This window comes from Lepidochelys olivacea (genome assembly GCF_965140295.1).
Source record: "Lepidochelys olivacea isolate rLepOli2 genome assembly, chromosome: 11".
Classification (NCBI taxonomy): Eukaryota; Metazoa; Chordata; order Testudines; family Cheloniidae; genus Lepidochelys; species Lepidochelys olivacea.
This window is the reverse complement of record NC_140421.1, coordinates 71,377,843-71,399,623: the sequence shown is the minus strand read 5'-3', so window position 1 is coordinate 71,399,623 and position 21,781 is coordinate 71,377,843. Positions and strand designations below refer to the sequence as shown.

The window sequence follows — 21,781 nt, the reverse complement described above, 5'->3', positions numbered from 1 at the left end:
TTCTCAGATCAGCGTTTTCTGCAACTAACATCTAGGGGAGTTAAATCTGTAACATTTGCATATCAAATCAGACTTGCTGTCTTCTCTTTAACACATCATATTCCAGATGACAGCGAGACCCTCATCTGTTCTAATCTGATCAAACCACACGTCACTCTTCTGACCATGCTGTATTATTTTGTAGTTGTAACTTTTAATTCAAGTACAGATCTAAGATGCGTGGATGCAGGGCTAGGAGGGAGTTGACATCCTAGTGGAAGGAAGCTCAGTGCTTTCCTCTCTCCCTTTACAGGGAAATGTACAGGATTATTATTATGCACCCAGCACAGAATGAAAGGGTCTTTGTCATGTGCATTCAGTACATCCATAGAAAGTAATAATGTAAACTGTCATTTAGTGCTTGTGGGGCTTCTATTTTGTTTGGGCACCTTTGTTTAATAGTAAAATAATAGTTACAGTATATTTATTTCCTGCTTCCCAACATTAATTTACTCTTTCTTCAGTGAGTTTATACCTCGCTTTCAAACCTGATTCCTTCTCTATTTAAGGCAACTTAATCTGCACCTGAGACATTTCCGAAACTGAGTGTTAAAGGTGATTTGTGTACTCGCTCCAGTTCCAGAATTTGTAGAGATCACTTTAAACTTCTCCATTAGCAAAATTTAAATGGAATACATCAGTTATTGTATGTTAAATAAAATGTGTCTATTAAAAGAGCGCATGCTGAGGTTTAGTCACTATCTGATTAGCCTCATTTTAGAGCCCATAAGCAATAAATGCTCAATTACGTTCCTCTTATTGTATTTTAATTTGTGAAGAATTGGCATTGAACAAGAAAGTTATACCAAGTTGATGTTTTATAAGGGGAGCTATTCTTTTCATCTTGTACTGTACCAGAAATTAGTGAAGGGAGGGTTTTTTAATTTTCGGCTACTCCTCTGATACTTAATTTTCAGTGTCACTCTGCACTCTAAAACCTCCAGTGAACTGTTCCGACTCCCCCTTCATACCATGTAGATATTTACTGCATTCACAAACAACCTGAAGAAATCTGATATAATTTCTTTATCAAATTGGATAAGTCTACCAGAAAATAAGTATTGCCCCAGTAGCAGAGTTCAGCATGTTTAAACAGAATGTGTATTTCATATTGTAAAATTTGTGTTGCTGTGTTAAAGGTGAAGTGGTGTTTATGGAAAATAAATAATTTACCAAATTGTAGCCATGTAAGAGTTGCAGTGATTTGGACCCATAACAGGCCTACGTGCAAAAAACTATTTTAATCCTTCTGACTTTAATTCAGCCTTCCTAATCCCAACATTATGGAATCAAGTCAATTACTTAATGGGAAACAACCCTGAAGAGAACATCGTTGTTATCACAAAAATAAATGTTAGCCTGGCAACTAAGAATTACAAGACTGTTTCCAAAAAAGAGAGCAATATAAGATCGTTTCAATCCATTTTATTTCCATAGTTACCTATGGAGTTGAGGAACTCAGAAATATGCAACTCTGGTTTTTGTACATGCCGTTTTGTACCACTAGCATACTAACCACTCAATTTTTGGCCCTATTCGTGAAATATCTGGTTGCTTCAGATATAGTAGCTATTAGTCTGGCTAAGTCTACATGACAATACTATTACATTGGTCACCCCACATACTGTTAGAGAATTCTATGGAAGAATTCTCTTTGGAGAACAGATGCAAAGGCCTCTTTTTTCTGGAGACTCTGTGCGGGAGTAAAGAAGATGAATGTAATTTGCTGTGCTGCAGAATCCTAGTAGACAGGTGGTTGTTTCTATGCAAGCCACTGACCAACCTCTTTCTGCATTAGGATCTGTCCTCTTGGTGCATTTATGTATTTGATAAGAAAGAATTATGAAAGTCTTTTCCCACTTTTAGTCTCCAGTTCTTAATATACTATTCTAACTTCTAGTTTTCTTGTACCTTTTTGATTTTTATTGGTTTGTTTCTCTGCAGGACTATATGCAGAATGTTCACGGAAAAGAAATCGACCTTTTGAGAACTACTGTGAAAGTGCCAGGAAAGAGGCCACCTCGAGCGACGTCAGCTTGTGCACCCATTTCCAGTCCCAAAACGAATGGCATGTCCAAAGACATGAGCAGTTTACACATCTCTCCTAATTCAGGTAAGAGAATAGCAAGTTGAGCAAAACAAAAGAACATATGTTCTCTTCCAGTCAAATACATTAGTGTGTGAGAGTGAATGCATATGTTCATACATATATACCACCTATGTGGAAATGATAGCTATGAAATAAATTACAAATTCAAGTGACAAATGACATCCATGACTATTAAACTTTCCCTCTGTCTACTAATCCATTTCCCACAAGAGATCTCAAACCTCTGAACACCTTTGAACTGCCACCTTTTAATTTATTTTAAAGAGCTTAGCCAGTGAAATATTTCCTTATTTCCCTTCTAAATTACACAAAGGCTAACAATGAGAAATATTCAGTCCTGTCCCAGTGCGAGGTTATTGGGTCCAATATGTTGCATCCCTGCTGGGCTAGAAACAGGAGATTTATGCCATTGGAAAAGAGCACTTCCAATTTGCCAATGGGATTCACAGCACCCATGTCCAACTTTTGTCTCTTCCCTCTCCATGTTCTTGTCAGCTGTTGGAAGCAGGGTCAGAAGAGGAACATCTTCATTTGCAAAATCCTCCCATACACTGTGCTGCAGAAAGTGAGAGCGCAGCTTCCTTTTTAAAATGTCCCATGCTCCTCCAAACCGGAAGCAGGAAACAGTGGGTGAGAGTGGACGCTTCATTTCTTAGAGAACATAAGAATGGCCATACTGGGTCAGACCAAGGATCTGTCTAGCCCAATATCCTGTCTTCTGACAGTGGACAGTGCCAGATGCTTCAGAGGAAAGGGATAGAACAGGGCAATTTTTGAGTGATCCATCCCCTGTCGTCCAGATTCACCTTCAGGCAGTGGGACATTTAGGAGCACCCAGAGCACAGAATCATAGAATATATGGGTTGGAAGGGACCTCAGGAGGTCATCTAGTCCAACCCCCTGCTCAAAGCAGGACCGATCCCCGACTAAATCATCCCAGCCAGGGCTTTGTCAAGCCTGACCTTAAAAACTTCTAGGGAAGGAGATTCCACCACCTCCCTAGCATGGGACTGTGTCCCTGACCATCTTCACTAGTAGCCCTGGGTGGGCCTGTCCTCCATGAACTTATCTAATTCTTTTTTGAACCCAGCTATAGTTTAGGTCTTCATAACATCTCCAGCAACGAGTGCCCCAGATGGACTGTACGTTGTGTGAAGAAGTACTTCCTTATGTTTGTTTTAAACCTGCTCTCTATTGACTTCATTTGGGTGACCCATGGTTTTTGCGTTATGTGGAGGGATAAATAAAACTTCCCTATACGTGTTCTCGTAACCATTCCTGATTTTATAAACCTCAGTCGTATCCCCCCTTCATAATCTCTTTTCTAAGATGAACCAGTCCCAGTCTTTTTAATCTGTCCTCATATGGAAGTTGTTCCATACCCCTAATAATTTTTTTTTTTGCTCTTCTGTGTACTTTTTTCCAATTCTAATATATCTTTTTGGAGATGGGGCAACCAGAACTGCACACAGTATTACATAAGAACATAGGAACCAAAGGTCCGTCTAACCCAGTATCCTGTCTTCCGACAGTGGGCAATGCCAGGTGCCCCAGAGGGAATGAACAGAACAGGTCATCATCAAGTGATCCATCCCCTGTCGCCCATTCCCAGCTTCCGGCAAACAGAGGCTAGAGACACCATGCCTGCCCATCCTGGCTAATAGCCATTGATGGACCTATCCTCCATGAACTTATCTAGCTCTTTTTTGAACCCTGTTATAGTCATAAGAACATAAGAATGGCCATACTGGGTCAGACCAAAGGTCCATCCAACCCAGTATCCTGTCTGCTGACAGTGGCCAATGCCGGGTGCCCCTGAGGGAGTGAACCTAACAGGCAATTGGCCTTCACAACATCCTCTGCCAGAGAGTTCCACTGGTTTACTGTGGGCTGTGTGAAGAAATACTTCCTTTTGTGTGTTTTGCCTATTAATTTCATTTGGTAATCGCTAGTTCTTGTGTTATGAGAAGGAGTAAATACCACTTCCTTATTTACTGTCTCCACACCAGTCATGATTTTATAGACCTCTATCATATCCCCCCTTAGTCATCTCTTTTCCAAGCTGAAAAGTCCGAGTCTTATTAATCTCTCCTCATACAGAAGCTGTTCCATACCCCTAATCATTTTTGTTGCCCTTTTCTGAACCTTTTCCAATATATCTTTTTTGAGATAGGGCACCCACATCTGTACGCAGTATTCAGGATGTGGGCATACCATGTATTTATGTAGTGGCATTATGATATTTTCTATCTATCTATCCCTTTCCTGATAGTTCCTTGCGTTCTGTTAGCTTTTTTGACTGGCCCTGCACATTGAGAGAATGTTTTCAGAGAACTTTCAACAATGGTCCAAGATATTTTTTTTTTTTTAGTGGTAACAGATAATTTAGACCCCATAATTCTGTATTTATAGTTGGGATTATGTTTTCCAGTATGCATTACTTTGAATTTATCAGCACGGAATTTCATCTTCCATTTTGTTGCCCAGTCATCCAGTTTTGAGAGATCCCTTTGTAACTCTTTGGAGTCTGATTTGGACTTTGCTATCTTGAGTAATTTTGTATCATCTCCAAACTTTGCCACCTCACTCTTTATCCATTTTTCCAGATCCTTTATTAATATGTTGAACAGTACTGATACCAGAACAGATCCTTGAGGGACCCTGCTATTTTAACTTTTCCACTGTGAAAACTGACCATTTTTTCCTACCCTTTGTTTCCTGTCTTTTAACCAGTTACTGTTCCATGAGGAGCTTCCCTCTTACCCGGGACTACTTACTTTGCTTAAGAGCCTTTGGGTGAGGGACCTTAAGAACATGAGAGCGGCCATACTGGATCAGACCAATGGTCTGTCTGGCCCAGTATCCTGTCTCTGACAGTGGCCAGTGCCAGATGCTTCAGAGGGGATGAACAGAACAGGGAAATTTTTGAGTGATCCATCCCCTGTTGACCAGTCCCAGCATCTGGCAGTCAGAGGCTTAGGGACTTCCAGAGCATGGAGTCAAAGGCTTTCTGAAAGTCCAAGTATGGTATATCCAGGGAATCCCCCTTGTCCACATGGTTGTTGACACTCTGAGAATTGTAATAAATTGATGAATCATGATTACCCTTCCCCAACAAATCATATTCTTCTAGATGTCTTATAATTCTCTTCTTTTCTATAGTTTCAACCAGTTGGCTGATATTGAAGTTAGGCTTGCCAGCCTGTAATTGCCAGGATTGTTTCTGGGACCTTTTTAAAAAATCAGCATTACATTAGCTATACACCAGTCATCTGGTACATAGGCTGATTTAAGCAGTAGCTTACATATCATAGTTAGTAGTTCTGCAATTTCATATTTGAGTTCCTTCACAATTCTTGGCTGAATGCCATCTGATCCTGGTGACTTAGTTCTGTTTAATTTATCAATTTGTTCCAAAATCTCCTCTATTGACACCTTAAATTTGTCATCTAAAAAGAATGGCTCAGGTGTGGAAATCTCCCTCATATCATCTGCTGTGAAGACTTGATGGAAAGAATTAATTTAGCTTCTCCACAACGGCCTGGTCTTCCTTGAGTGTTTCTTTAGCATCTCAGTCGTCCAGTGGCCCCATTGGTGGTTTGGCAGGCTTGCTGCATCTGATGTACTAAAAAAAAAAAACGTTGCTGATTAGACACCTCTTTCCTTAGTCAACCACATGGCCAATTTATCAAAACACTGCTGATCACTGGGATGGTTTTTCCCCTTTATTACCGAGTTAGCAATCAACTTTGATATTTGTGACCTTTTCACTCGCATTTGAAGCGGGTTGATGGATTATTGCTATTTACATTTTAAAAAATAGAAATAAATCCTTAAAGTATTTTACATTTTTTTTAAATGTATGAATTGGTGACATAACTTAGTAGGCAAAAGACGCTTTATAGTCCTGATGTGAGTGTCTTTGAGAGGCAGTTCTACCCTTTTGGCATCTTCTTCAACCAATCGGAGTGAGGTATATATTCAGGTCATTCTGTTTGGACATCAATCCCTATGAAGCATATGCTGTCCTCCAGCGTGTGATGTAGGAGGGGAGCCAAACTGCAGCAAACCCTTATTAATAGGATTGTGGGAAGGGTCACGCTAGGAGGTGCAGGTGCATACAGCATCTTTCCCATTGTCCAACTTGGTGTATAGTTGCAATACTAGTTCTGTGCTTAACTTCACTCACCAGAGCAGATCAGGGCCAGACTACAATTCAGTGCCAAATAGAGAGTGGAGCTGAGGGAACAATTCCTCAACACAGCTTATTCCTGTCTCAGGGCAGCAGAATTTCTAGTGCCCTTTCACTGCTGCCCTGAGACTTTAACAGACTTGGGCGTGGGTGAGTAGAGTGGGGATATTATAGTTAGACTGGTAAGCCAGTCAGCAGCATGACAGAACCAACAGCGCTGCTCTAGAGAGCCAAGATCTGTAGGTCAAGGTTCTTACTCCTATGTCATCCTTTGTTGGGATTTAGAAGCTCTGTCCTCCTACCATTCACCGGTGCTATTCTCACAAGACAGTCGAGGGGAGTATCATCTCAACAAAGGTTACAAACCTCTAGCAATATGTTTTCAACTTTCTCCATGAGATTCCCATGACCTGGAACTAACAAGCTGCTTCTCACTTCCCACAAGGTAGGTGGATGGATTGCTCTAGTACTGAAAGTTTGGCTCCAACACTGCCCCCTTTCAGGAGTTGCTTGCCCAGCACTTAGGAATGCTTCTGCCTTCCGTCCAGAAGAACTTGAACTGTCCATTCCATGGGCAGAGCAGATAGAAAGGCAGGGAGAAAGCAAACTGTAGTGAGAGTCTGAAATGGGGGAGATTCTCTTTCTCATGCTACCAGCCATATTCTCTGAATGTCAGGGTGGGTAGTTAAACAAGACCTACCTCTCCTAGGGCAGACTTCCCAACATTCAGAGGATCCTTAAGGTGGTTTTGCACCACAAACCTTGTCTTTCTACCAGGGCTGGCACCCAGGTATGGCGGTTGCCATCATTGCTAGAGCCCTCTTCATGGCTTACTAGGACAGCTATTAATATTGAGTGGCTGAAGTCTCTCCCGCATCTAGCAAAACTGAGTGAGTTGGGTATAGTGAGGAATGAAAGGGAACCAAATGATCAGACCACCCTCACTTCTTCTCCTGTCCTGCTTTGAAGGCTATGCCCCATAGTGGTTTCCATCACTCAATTCATGCAGCCATTCTTTAGCCTGTGTGTGTCTTAGATGAGCAACTCTTTGATTTCCTTGGCTAGGGAACTGCTTCATGTGGATCCCTGATTTTTTTTAATATAGACTGATTGCAGAATTGTCAGTTTGTATGATAACAGAGCAAAGAAGATGGTGTATTTTAAAGGATAGCACAGCTCTGTAGACAGCCTTAAGTTCAGACCCAAATATGTTATTTTTTGGCTGTCTGATCCACGATCCCTTAGTCATGGCATGGTAGGGATCTCTGTCAACAGAACTTCCCAAAAGTGGGAAGTACATAATTTGTTATCCATCTGACTCTGTGCCCAAGAATGCCTTCTGTAGGATTCTATTGAGAGAACAAAGATGGTATCAAGTGTTGAGAGGGTTGCTGCATCCTAATGCCTATCAAGGGTGATATAATTTCCATAGTTGAAGAGTGAGGAGCTACAAGAGTCTTCCATCAGAGGACTCTTTCTTACTTTTTAAGCTCAGCTTGGTCCAAGAGAGAAGAATCTGGCTAAAACTGTGAAACCAAGAGCAAAAAATCCTCCAGAGGGACTTCTCTTTCTTTAGAGAGACTTTTTTTTCAGCTCTATAAATCTGACTGCTTCTGGGGGCTTTTTGAAGCTTTTGTTTTAAGGTTCTTGAATCATCAGATTCACAAAAGAGACCTTCTGAACATCCACAAGTGTCTATTTGAGCGTCCAGGAAAGATGATGGGGATTCCAAGGAGTTGGCACCAGGTAATGAAAGGTGAATGAGCGCAAACTGTCTCAGGATGTGTATAGAAGGGGAGTGATGGGACTGGTGTCATCCTAATAGGTCCACAGGCTTGGATTCTCTTGACAGGTGTAAATATCAGCCTCTTGTCCATGGAAGTAACCTCTCTCCAGAGACTACAGGACCCAATGTTGCCAGTACCCTGTCAGGTTCAAACTGATGGGCTGGAACTTAAGAGGACAAATCTTTTGAAGACTCTGGGTATGCTAAACAGTTAGCTGATGTCTTCCTACAGTCTAGACTCTACATCCAAGGCCAAGTGCCATGTCTAACACATTTCAAACACTGGAATGCAAAAATCTGTCCAAAATCAACAGCAGTCAAAACTTGCCTTCGTTTTCTTTCTGATGATTTGTTGAAGGTCTGACCTTCAGCACCTCTCTTATAGATGCATCTGACTACATTAGTCACCTTCGATTTATATACGGAGGAAAGCATCTCAAGCTCCTTATTCTAACATTGCCAGGTTCTCCAAGGTAGTCGTAAAACTGTATCCTGTAGTCATACTCCTGTAGCCAGCTGGAAGATGAACTACTCTTTGAACCACCGATTGACTTAAAAGTTTTTAATTGTCTCAAGTTTTACTCAGTTGTTTCTTTTTACCATTTTTAAATCCAGACATCACACCTCCTTTTCAGTCCTTCTGATTCTTAGGGAAGTAAGCGGCATCACCAGTATGTCTGTCAGGCTATTACATTACCTGGACAGAACAAAGTTTGTCAGGGAAAGACAATTTATTTATTTGTTCCATGGGGAAAAATTATGGTTTCAGAGCTTTAAAATCAACCGTCTCTTGCTTGGTCTCAGCCACAATTCTTCTTCGAGATGAGTGTCCCTGTGGGTGCTCCACTGTAGATGTCGGTGCGCCCCACACCATTGTTCAGAGATTTTTACAGCAGTATGCGTATTGGCTGCCATGAACAGAGCCTGCCTCACATACCAGACTTGTCTTAATTGTGTGCATGCGTGGCTGAACTCCTCAGTTCCTTCTCTACCGTCCCCGGCCCGAGTCGGACCTAGAGCAGACTCGTTAAAACTTTTTCTTTTACCCATTCTACATCCTTTTTTCCGGTTAGTTTAGCACTCTAGTTACTAGATAAGTTCATCCCTTTAAAAAAAAAATTCATTCCTGCTTGTTCCTCTCAGCGTCCAGCTGATGCTAATATGCCTGGCTCCCCAGGATTTAAGCGGTGCACTACGTGCAGGGACGCCATCGCTATCTTGGATGGTCACTCTCAGTGTATAAAATGCCTGGGGGAGTCCCTCATTCCTCAAAAATGTGCCCATTGTTCCAAATTAAAATCCCTGGCAGGTAAAGACAGAGAACTCCGCCTGAAAATGATTCTTGGGCAGAAGTCACTCGGACCTGCTTCTAACCCAGGTACGGGCTCCTCAGTGAACTGCAGCCCTCCCGCCTCCAAAAAGGACAAAAAGAGAAAACAACTGCCTCCCTCACCCAGAAGGGAAACATTGCAAGCAAAAAGATGGCTGAGCAGGTCTATTTCTTCTATGCAGACCTTCCCCAGGCTCAGCACCTTGATGTGCCGGTTCCCCCGGCATCATGGTAATTCCTGCCTGTGGCTGCGGTGACAGCGCAAGCTCCCTGTGCCGAGGCTTCAGGCTTCCAGTTGCCTGCCTCTCTCATGGCACCATCTGGCACCGCAGTGGACACGGTGCCAGCACAGATTACCTTGCCGGAAGAGACGCGGGCTGCGCTTACCTCCCCGGCACCACCGACCTCAGTGCATGCATTGAGCGCTACGGTGCAGAGAATGTCGGTGGCGATCAACCCTCCTGTGCCACAGGCACTCCTAGCGGAGGGTTTATCTCACACAGGCTCTCCGGCACTGCAGTTCATTCATTCACCAGACCTACAGGTGTCACCTAACCTACAGTCACCTCTACTTGACACCTGTTTTTCTCCGGACATTCGCATGTGGTCCAGACACCTGTCTACACCTGTATCTCACTTTTCTACTGATGAGGAAGCCATAGTGCAGGGAGACTTTTCACCATACCAGTTCTCCCAGTCACAGACCCAAATCAGCACAGGTCACAGAAAATCTAGGTCTTCGCTCATCAAAGACCTCCCTCCCTGGTATACAAACCCGTGGATGGTACCACCTATGCCCTTCCCCAGTGAGTGGCAATACTGGAGTCCATGGGCACCATATAAGCGATTCCACTATGATCACCAAGATGCCAAAAATAGGAGCAATGCCACCTCGCCGCCACCACCATTGCATACGGCTACAAATGAGACACAACAACAAGCTGTTACTCCACACTTCGATGAACACACTACACATGCCTCCCCAACCCTTATGGAGCCCGTATCCACACAGGATGAGGCTATACTGCCTCCCCCACCAACACTGTTGGATGACTTCTTAAAATTTCAAGACCTCTTCAAAAGAGTTGCCAATGAGTTGAGGATTAATCTGGAGGAAGTTTCTGAAAACCAACATGAGTTGACTGACATCCTGCAACCTTCCTCCACATCCAAGATTACCTTACCTATAAATCCAGCCATTATGAATCCTGCCAAAACCATATGGCAGACACCAGCTACTAGTACACCTACCTGTAAGCGAGCTGACCGGAAATATTTTATTCCTTCCAAAAGGTCTGAGTTCCTTTTACTCACCTAGCGCCAAACTCATTGGTAGTAGAGGTAGCTAACCAAAAGAATGAACCCCAGTTCCCAGGTCTACCCCAGCTGATAAAGAACGTAAAAGGCTGGACCTGCTTGGTCATAAAATATATGCTTTGTCCACATTACAATTCCGGATATCTAATTTTGCGGCCGCTCTGGCAAAATATGACCACAGAAATGATGAGAAACTCATGGGCTTTATTGATGACATTCCAGAGGGCAAAAAAAATCAGTTTAAAGCCATAGTCTCTGACAGACAAATCGTCTCCCATACCGCACTACAAGCTGTGCTTGATGTTGCTAACACAGCTGCGAGGTCCACTGCTACAGCAGTCGTGATGCGTCCAGCTTCCTGGCTTTCATCGTCTACTTTTCCTTGCGAGGTTCAGAATACCATCAAAGATCTCCCTTTTGATGGTGAAAAAACTATTTGCCAGTAACACCAACGATGTGCTTCACTCCACGAAGGACTTGAGAGCGACAGTATGGTCTCTCAGTATCCAAACCCCTGCAAATAGGAGGAGACAATATAGATACCAACCTTATCAACATCCACGCTACCCAGTGTATACTCAACAAAGTCATAGACCATATGAACAATGTCAGTGATCAAGATACCAACGTCACCGCACCAATCCATCGGCTCTATGTCAACCCCCTCCCACTAATAAGCAAATGTGAAGATGTGACTGAGGGTATAGAAAACGTCATCCCTACTTCAGTGTTTATTCTTCCCCACCCCCCTGCCCCCGTCCCTTTTCAGGGACTCCTCTCACAAACAACTGTTCCACCAAGAGGTGCATCACCTCCTCCAATTAGGAGCAGAAAAACCAGTGCCTGACAACACAGAGGAAAAGGGTACTACTACCATTACTTTTTAACACAAAAGAAAACTGGGGGATGGCGACCCATTCTCGACCTCAGATGCCTCAATAAATTAGTTAAATAAAATTAAAAAGAAAAAATACAAAATGGTGACTCTTGCAACCATAATTCCAGCACTGGAGCAGGGAGATTGGGTTTTCAGGCCTCAGCCTGCAGGATGCTTATGTTCCTGTGACCATACATCCTGCCCACAGATGTTTTATTCGCTTCTTTCTGGGCTCACAGCACTCCCAGTACAGGGTCATACCTTTCGGCCTCTCGTCTGTGCCTCGTGTCTTTTCCAAACTCCTCGCAGTCATAAGAGCTCATCTCAGAAGGCAGAGAATCATAATTTTACTTACCTCAACAACTGACTTTTCAAAGCCAGGACCTTCCAAGAAACCATTCAGTCCACACAACGGACAGTCCAATGTTTCCATGCACTTGGCCTGCAAATGAACAAAGAAAATCTTCACTCACTCCCACCCAACAACTGGAGTTCATAGGAGCACATTTCGACTCACGCAAAAGAATAGCCTCTCTCTCACTCCACCTTTTTAACATCATCAACCTTTTCGTTCCCAAGCTGTGCAACAGTCCACAAGTGGCTGCACGAGCTTGCCTACAACTCCGAGGCCACATGGCCTCTTGCACTTTTGCAGTCAGGAACACTCACCTCTTCATGAGGTGTTTCCAAAGCTGTATTCCACGGTCTACAGACCGAATGTCCATGGTCTGAACAAACTTTTATACATACCTCCCAGAGTCTAGGACTCCCTCCACTGGTGGACATTGTCTCACAACCTTTGCTCCAGGGTCCCATTTCTACGGACATCCCATCTGTTGTCATAACTACAGACGCATCCCTTACGGGATAGGGAGTACACATGCCCCAGTACACTACTCAGGGTCTTCTGTCTCCTGCTGAGACGTCCCTTCACATCAGCGTCTAGAACTCTGAGTGATACGCAATGCCTGCCTCCAATTTCTCCCTTTCATACAAAACCAACATGTCAGGACAATGACCGACAACATTGCCTGCATGTTCTATGTAAACAGGTAAGGGGGGGTGAGGGCGCAATCTCATCCCCTTTGAACAGAAGCAATGAAAGGATGGAACTGGTGTCTCAGACACAATGTCTCAATATCGGCTGCATACTTACCTGGCTCTCTCAATACCACTGCGATGACTTCAGCAGAAGATTTCCCATAGACCACGAATGGGAACTAAACAAGGATATAGTACTAGACATATTCCACACATGGGGATACCCAACCACAGACGTTTTCACAACTGCAGCAAACAAAAAATGCCCAAGATTTTGTTCCAGAGCGGGACTAGGCAAACACTCACCGGGGGATGTGTTCATGTTCCCATGGAACACCGACCTAATGTATGCATTTCCCGATACCACTCATATACAAATTATTGATAAAAATACGAACACACCAAGCCAGGGTCATAATGATAGCCCCACATGGCCCAGACAGGTATGATACCCCTTCCTTACCAAGATGTCGCTTTCCGCACCCATCCCACTACCCTCCACCCGAATATCTTGTCCCAACAACAAGGTCTACTACTCCACCCCAGTTTGACCATGTTACACCTCAAGGTTTCATAGAATCATAGAATATCAGGGTTTGGTTCCTTCATGGTTCTGAACTGGCTCGGAGCAGATTCAAAATGTACTGCTTTGTAGCACAACAAATTCTACATGCACCACCTGCCTTCATAACTGGACAAGATTTACACACTGGTAGATTGTCACAAACACCGCTCCTTTTTTCCATGCCTTTCCCACTAATCCTTGACTATCTGTTTAGAGATTAAATTCTCTGGACTCTCCCTGAATCCCATCAAACTCCACTTGACTGCAATTACAATGTTCTATGATGCCATCGATGATAGTCCTATCTTTGCTTATCCCATTACTAAGCAATTCCTTAAGGGACCCCAAACCCTATACCCAGACGTCAAACTGCCTAATCCATTTTGGGACCTCCCCAAGTCTTAACATGCCTAACCAAAACCATTTGAACCATTAGCTACATGTTCCCTCCTACTCTCTCTATGAAAACAGCATTTCTGGTAGCAATTGCCTCTGTGAGACGCACAGGAGAAATTGCAGCACTCATGGCAGATCCTCTATACACCATATTTTTTTAAGGACAAAGTCACCCTACGCTTACTCTCTGAAATTCTCCGAAGGTGCACTCATCTTTCCATGTCAGTGAGCCTATCCATCTTCCTACCTTTTCCAAAACCACATGCAAATTCCTTTGAATCTACGATGCACACTTTGGACATGCGCAGAGCTTTGTCCTTCTGCTTCGACAGGACTAAAACCTTTAGGCGTTCCAACAAGCTATGCATCCCCATTGCAGAACGCTCTAAGGGCTCATTTATCTCTAACCACAGACTTTCTAACTGGATCTCGAGTTGCATTTGTCTGATCAACTACAGAACATGACTCCTCCTACCTTTATCAGGACTCACTCCACCAGATCCATGGTGGCCTCAGTGGCCTTTCTACTTAACGTCCCCCTTTAAGGACATTTCCAGAGCTGCCATTTGAGCTTTTGAAAATACATTTGCAAAACATTATGCTCTTACACAGGGACCATCACCGATACACGTGGGCAGAGCTGTTTTATCGACTGTATTCCTTCCAGATCCAAAGTCCCTACCTCCTTGAGAGAGACTGCTTTTCAGGCACCTACAGTGGAGCACCCACAGGGACACCTCTCGAAGAAGAAGAGGAGGAGGATACTCACCTGAGCACTAACTGATGTTCTTCGAGATGAGTGTCCCTGTGGGTGCTGCACTCCCCTCCCCCCCCACCCCATCTATTTCGGAGCTGGGACAGCCTCCATTGTAGAGAAGTAACTGAGGAGTTTGGCCACGCATGTGCACTATTAAGACAAGACTGGTACATGAGGCAGGCTCCACGCATGCGCAGCTGATGCGGGTACTGCTGTAAAAATCTCCGAACAACGGCGCAGGGACACACCGACACCTACAGTGGAGCACCCACAGGGACACTCATCTCGAAGAACATCAGTGAGTAACCTCTTATTGAATAAAAACAAGATAATATTAAAAACAAGTTAAAAAAAAGGCACCTGCTTGGGCTGGTTTTACTGACTGTGAAATGTATAGCAGAGTTCCATTCTCAACATATTTTAGCATTCAATTCAATAAAATTGAGGGGGTATATAACAAGCGATGGCTTTAAAGAATACTATGGAAATGTTAGTATTTTAGAAGATTACATCGCAATCTATAAATAGGTTTGCTCTTCTGACCCTCATAATGGTGAAGGATGCTGGAAACATTCTTCACACAGATAGAGGATCACAGCTTCAATTCAACTAGAGAGGAAATATAGACAGATGCAGTTCAACTCCCATGCACAGCAGATAAGGTTCCGAAATCAGTACATATTTAAATTACACAATTGAATGTGTGTTTTGGTTGTGCTGAAAATATTTTTTTCAAAAGCTTTCTCACTATAACATCTTGCACATGAGTATGAAGTGACTGCGAAGAGAAAATGCACATAAATATGTTTTGAAGTACAGGAAACCTATATGCAGTGTATTTCACATTTGAGGACCTATTGAAAAACTAGTAGTGGTGGGGAGATTTGAACACTTTGTACAATACAGTAATGACAGATTGGAAACACTTCTGTTTTTGCATTGGAAAAAGTTACTGAAAAGCAGTGATAGTGCATAGCTGATAAGAATTGGAGAGACATTATGTGAATTAGCCAGTGAAAATCTTTTTCTGAGGTGGCAATGAAAGGGGAAATTTCATGGCCTGCTGTAGAAAAGTGCAAAATAATTGTCTCACAACTGAAAACATTTGTAATTTGACCCTCATTGTGTTCATGGTGCTTTCACAGAAAAGCAGGGGTTTTGTATAAAGATTATAATGCAGTTGCCTTCAAGTTGAGTGTAGTTAGCTTAGTGATGTCACCTGGTATTGTTCCCAGATCGGGTGAGTCTATTCCATGCGCTCAGGAAGGATCAGCAGATGCTATTTTGACTCTTGGGTATTTCTAAGACACTTATCACAATGGTATTTAACCATTACAGTAATATTTAAACTGCATTTCTTGGAGGGAGAGACTACGGCTAAGAAGTTAGACAGAAAATAATTATATTTTCCCCAATTTTTTTGGAATCAATAGTAATTACACAGTCCAGCCTGGGAATGAATTCTTGTCAAAAGTATATTTGGGAACTAGGTTCCTGTTAAAATTTTGAGAAGCCATTAGCTACACTGAATTTGAATATTATCTATGGTTTTAACAGAGAAACATAGGCAGCCCTCTGAGAAAGTGGAGAGGTCTGCACTCCCTTTGGCCTTATTTAATCCCCCCATTTTATACAGGCAAGGAACTGTTGCATTTTCCTGTGTTTGATATTAGTATGTGTTCGTTTATTGCTTCAGAGTTTACCATTTCCTAAGAGGAGCAGTTCTCTGTGGGTTTTTTTTTGTTTGTTTGTTTTTTGTGTTCTGTCATTGTAGACCTAATGTCTCTGGTGCATGATAGAGCTCCTCATACCAAAAATGCACGCCTGGCTGGCTTTCACTCTTATGTGACAAAACTACATACTTCTTTAAAAAAAAAAAAAAAACTGTGTTAAAAGAACATAAAGGTTGCAAAGTGAAATACCCATTTAGAAAATGTGACATTTATAATTCCTGTCCAACTTTGATTCCGCTTCTTTGCACTTATGCATTATGATAGTCTTGGGCAACATCTCATAGGAAGTCGACTGGAACCCAGCAGTTCCATGCAGTGTCTTAAACACAAGAAAACATACCTTCATATTTAACAATTGTGTGCCTTATTCAGTGTCTCTCTTGTGCGCTACATAGGGCAGGGATCCCGTAAAACACATGATAATGTAAATCAACCTGTAACATAATACATTTCCACAAGAGGGCAGAATTAAGATTGCACCTTAATTCCAGGGTTTTCTGACCCTTGAGTGCTTGATTTTGCAACCTTAACATTCTTTTAACATTTTTAGTATGAACTGTCCTGGGGTTTTTTAAGCAAACTGAAAAAAACAGAACTATAGTGCCCTCTACATGGGCCATCCACTTTTTAATCCAGGACCATAATATGCACATCACAGACTTCTACTGCTCAATCTAAAGGAGTAAATGACAACAATAATAGGCTATTGTCTTCCATGAGAAGAGGCCACTAGAGGGGAATGCTACGTACGCTTTGCCTGTGCCTTATACAGCTGTTTGCTAGACAGCAGAAGAATTTGGGAATCTGGAATCCTAGGTTCCATTTTGGGCTTTTTAGGGAGTGGAGTGTCATCTGGCAGCGTAGTAGGAAGAACGCCTGAGATATAAGCCCTAGTATCAGAGGGCTGGTATGAGGCAGAACCTACTCACAAAATCTGGCAAGAACAGGGCTGATATTGCAAAAATACACATTCCTAAGAAGTGCTAGTCACAGAGTACTCATGCAAACATATCCCGTTATCAAGTGGTACCAGAACATCCCGATATCAAGGATGGTACAAAAACATTCCCCAAGGATAACAGTAATGACCCCTGACCCCTCCTAAAAGATAAGGTAAGGATTATAGTATGTAATAAAGATGTTTTGATCAAACCAACATGTACACGGTGAGGGGTAGTACCCCTGTGTCATGGGGCAGTATGTAACTTGTTTGCATCAGGGTATAAAGATCTATCCCAGAGGAAATGTCTTTGTCTAGCCTAGAGAGGAATGGAAAGTCCCACCGGTCACTGAGCTGGTCCATTGTTACAGGCATACATATATTAGTGGTGTGGTAGAGTCTGCGGGATACTAGTACCGTGCTTCGTCGACAATAAACCTGGCTGGGTTCCTGCATCCATTAACTGCTCTTATAGTCATTGGGCGGTTTGCTCGAAGTCTGCCATGCCAGCTGTCTGTGCGGGGCTAGGGCAACACACAAAGGGAACACACGCACACACAGTCAAACGTCTTATCAACATCTAACCACAGGTGGTTGCCGACAGCACAGCATATGGTTTTGGCTTATTAATTTTGAATAACATTGTAGCTACGTAGGTAACACTGGACTCTCTTCAGAGCCATGCCAAAACTGACCTTGTGCTCTTTGAATTTCCTTGTTTGTAAAATGGTGAGAGTGATACTTGCCTAGGGAGGCAAAATCCCACCAATAATTATTGTGGGCTGTGCTTTTGTCTTTTGGGCCACAAGCACCTTGCGGCCATTTGCACCTTCTTCAGTCATGAGACAGCTCTGCTGCAATCATAGAATCATAGAATATCAGGGTTGGAAGGGACCTCAAAAGGTCATCTAGTCCAACCCCCTGCTCAAAGCAGGACCAGTCCCCAACTAAATCATCCCAGCCAGGGCTTTGTCAAGCCTGACCTTGAAACTTCTAAGGAAGGAGATTCCACCACCTCCCTAGATAACGCATTCCAGTGTTTCACCACCCTCCTAGTAAAAAAGTTTTTCCTAATATCCAACCTAAACCGCCCCCACTGCAACTTGAGACCATTACTCCAATATGAGCTAAGAATGCTTAACCAGCACCTAGCCTCGCTTTTCCAAAAGATTACCTGTTGGAGCTCACATGCCTATATGAATCATTATCCATGTATATGATAAGATAGAGATTGGGATGTGTGCTTCAAAGGTACCTCTGTTTATTGTGCTCCAAATACAGGGCATAGCGCTCCTCCCATAACTTGTCAATCTCAAGATGTCATTAAATAGGTGACCTGTTCCCTGTCACCACTGTTTTCTGTGATGGTGCTATAACATCCCAGCTCTTTCCTGTCCTCTCACCTTCCATCTCAAAAGCCTCTCTGTACATGTGCATTTATTGCACATGCAATCTCTCTCATTCTTCACCTACCAAAACCCAGACATATTTCAAAGATGTCTGCTATAGTATTTCTGCTTGCTTGAAAATTCTAGTGCAAAGGGGCCTTACAGATTCTTTTTTCCATGCTTCCAAAATTTTTAGCAGCAAAATTTCAGCATTTAAAATAGCATGCAAAAAAATGGCAGGATATTTTTCGTGAAATACCAGTGAAATGTTTTTGCCATTTCTGCATACGGCTACCACAAAATGGCAACTGGAGTTCCTTATCAGTAATTATCCCCATTGACATTTTATTTAATGCTGAGAACAATGTCCCAGCTTTGTAAAAAATATATTCTTGAAATAGCATGACAAAGGACTACAGGATGGCTTTGCTACACGTAGTCTTGTGGTAAAAAAGGAAACAGGCAAATTGTGGTGAGGTTGTAATGAGGCTCAGCAGTTACCCCATAATGTAAAATTTGTGAGCCAAACAGCACCTGGACGTTACATCCGTTAAATTGGCTTTGTAAAATGATGTATAGCAAGTACAGCATAGATTTCATGGGCAAAAATGTGTTTAACTCTTAAGTCAATGTTGAAATTTTCTTCAAACAAGATTTTATGTTTTACTTTCCACCTTGTCCCATCTGCTTGAGAACAAAGGTTTAGCCTTGCCTTGAGACATGTATCCCAGTTCCAGCAGAACTCTTTTGCTGGCTTTCTGTATTCCTGACTTTAAAGGCTTCACCAAGGGCACAGACATAACTATCCATAATTTTTACCTCCTGCCAGGCTGTTGTCAACATCCCCAGCATCTAGGAGAGTAAGCCAGGGAAATAAATTAACATCCTAAAAACAAAAAATCAAGTTCCCATTCTCCCCTTACTTAGCTCCAATTTTAGATGCTCTCTAACTTACTGAAGGAAAATAAATCCCTTAGTGAAGGTATGGAAAGAAAAATTCTGAGTACTATCAATCACTTCCTTTCCAGAACCAGTAAAACTGATTGCTGAAAAGCTTTTCCCCCTAACCTGGAATATGTCTCTAATTACGGCAGGTGATTTACCTGTTGGAGGCAAAGAAAAATAAACATCTCCTTTCCCCTGTCTCTTCCTAACAAGTCCTAGGACCCGACCTGAAGACATCTAAGGGCTTGTCTATATAGTGCATTGTCCACACTAACGTGGTCTAAATTCTTGTGCACACTAAGCGGCTAGTGTGGACCATGCTGGGCGTATTAAAGTTCCCTAGCGCACATTAATATAGACTCTCGGGAACTTTTAGTGTACACCAGCAGGATCCGCACAGGCCAGTTAGTACGTAATATGCTAGCGTGCCCTAGAATTTACACCCCTCTAATGTAGTCTAATGCACTGTGTAGACAAACCCTAAGGTAAGAAGTAGGGGAAGGAGTGAGTTTGTTTTTTAGTGAAGTGCCATTTGTGGGAAAATCCCTTGAGAGGTTTAAGCTGTAGATAGTCTTCCAACCCAAGTTCCAAGGTTAGTTTGTTTGCAATGCCTATGATCCAAACTGCAGGTTTTAATTGGGGAATTGGGTTTGCAGAGACTTGCCCACAGGCTAGGCTACTTGCACAACAGGTTGAGCAGAGAGGAGGATGGTACAAATTCTCACTTCAGTTAGCATTAGCAAGGCTCATTTCCTTCACAACACACTTTTAAAAAGTTGTATTGCTGTCATGGCACCCCAAGTCCAAGCTGTGGAATATAACTTAAGTAAACACAACATTTTATTTATTTAACTTTCAAGGTGAAGTGAAATTCTGTTTAGATTTTGTGACCGGTGGTAGACAAGCTTCACCATGCTGAGCAGTCAGTGTGCCTCAAGCCTGACCTGGGACTATCTCTACACGGGGTAATTTCCAGATCCCTTCAGCTTCTGCTGTATCCAGAGATACTGCCAAAAGATACTGCTGTATCCAGAGATACTGCCAATTCTGGGGTAATGTTACTTGATGTGGACATGTGTCCACGCGTTACATCAGCTGCTGAACAGCCGTTCTTCTGTAGAAGTTATTAGCACAACTCTCAGGTTTCAGAGTAACAGCTGTGTTAGTCTGTATTCGCAAAAAGAAAAGGAGTACTTTTGGCACCTTAGAGACTAACCAATTGCTCAAATAAATTGGTTAGTCTCTAAGGTAGCACAACTCTGTGCCTTCAGATGGAGCAGACTCACAGGCCCAGTTTTCAACTACTACTGACCTGGGTTAGGTATGAGTTGGTGATCTGTGTGTCTGATGACTTGTCCCCGGAGCCATCCATCCATTTGTTTCTCTTACAAACAAACAAAACCACATCATATTTCGAGTCACTGAGGTAGAAAGTTCACATCTAGCAAGGTTTACTGTATCAATGAATTGTTGAATAGTTAACACTGTTAGTTACAGAAGACTTCATATTGTATATTCACCATTGTATGTAAATTTAACACTGAAGTATTCAAAAATGTTTGTTAGCTGCACAGCTGTCACTAAGTTTGTTAAACACTATTATCATCTAACAATGTGTGACGCTTCGGACATGTTGCAAAAATGTAAAGATGCTGTTCTCATAAATGTGAGTTTCATAATCCTGATCATCTATCAAAGCTATGCAGTGGCCATTAAGTAATCTTATTGTACGCTGAAGTGCTTAGAATCAGATTAAGTTGTAATGAACTGCCTTCCAGACATTATTTAAAAAATGTTAAGTACAGAATTTATTTTTAAGTTAGACTAATATACTTTTAAAGTATCTAATATGGTATCATTGGGTTCTAATAGTGATAGTTTTTCCTTACAACTAAAAGTTATTTTCTTTTAAACTGAAATGAAATCTACCGCTTGGTCTGTGTCACAGCATATAGTTTCCACAAAATATTTCATTACAGTAAACCTGAAGATTAGTGGCAATAGCCTTTAAAATGTATCGTGGTACTCATTTAAAAAAAAATCGGGAGGTGGGCACAGGGGAAACTTAATATAAAACCTAATAATACATGGATAAGGTAATTTATCTGTCTTAGATATGTATTTTTAATTTTTGGCCTGATCCAAAACCAACTGAAGTCAGTCTTTTAATTGACTTTGGTTAACTTATGTGTGTGGTCCGTTTTAAATTGGGGGTATTGTGTGGGTTTAGATTTTATGATCAGGCATTTGCACCAAAGCCAGTAAGCACTGGCCAAGTAGTAAATATTCTCAGGATCAGTCCCTAAATTTTTTAATCTATTCTGGAAATAAATGATCAGCAATGAAACTAAATGGCCCAGAGTGC

At 42.3% G+C, this 21,781-nt stretch overlaps 1 protein-coding gene across 4 annotated transcripts in view; it reads left to right on the top strand.

The window, feature by feature from the left end:
* Positions 1-21,781, top strand: part of AGAP1 (ArfGAP with GTPase domain, ankyrin repeat and PH domain 1) — a 680,164-nt gene that overhangs the window by 461,886 nt on the left and 196,497 nt on the right. For all 4 annotated transcript variants that reach the window (XM_084644148.1, XM_084644149.1, XM_084644150.1 and 1 more), the window contains exon 11: positions 1,984-2,152. In XM_084644148.1, coding sequence (XP_084500274.1) covers positions 1,984-2,152 — 169 coding nt within the window. The remainder of the gene's footprint in view (positions 1-1,983; positions 2,153-21,781) is intronic.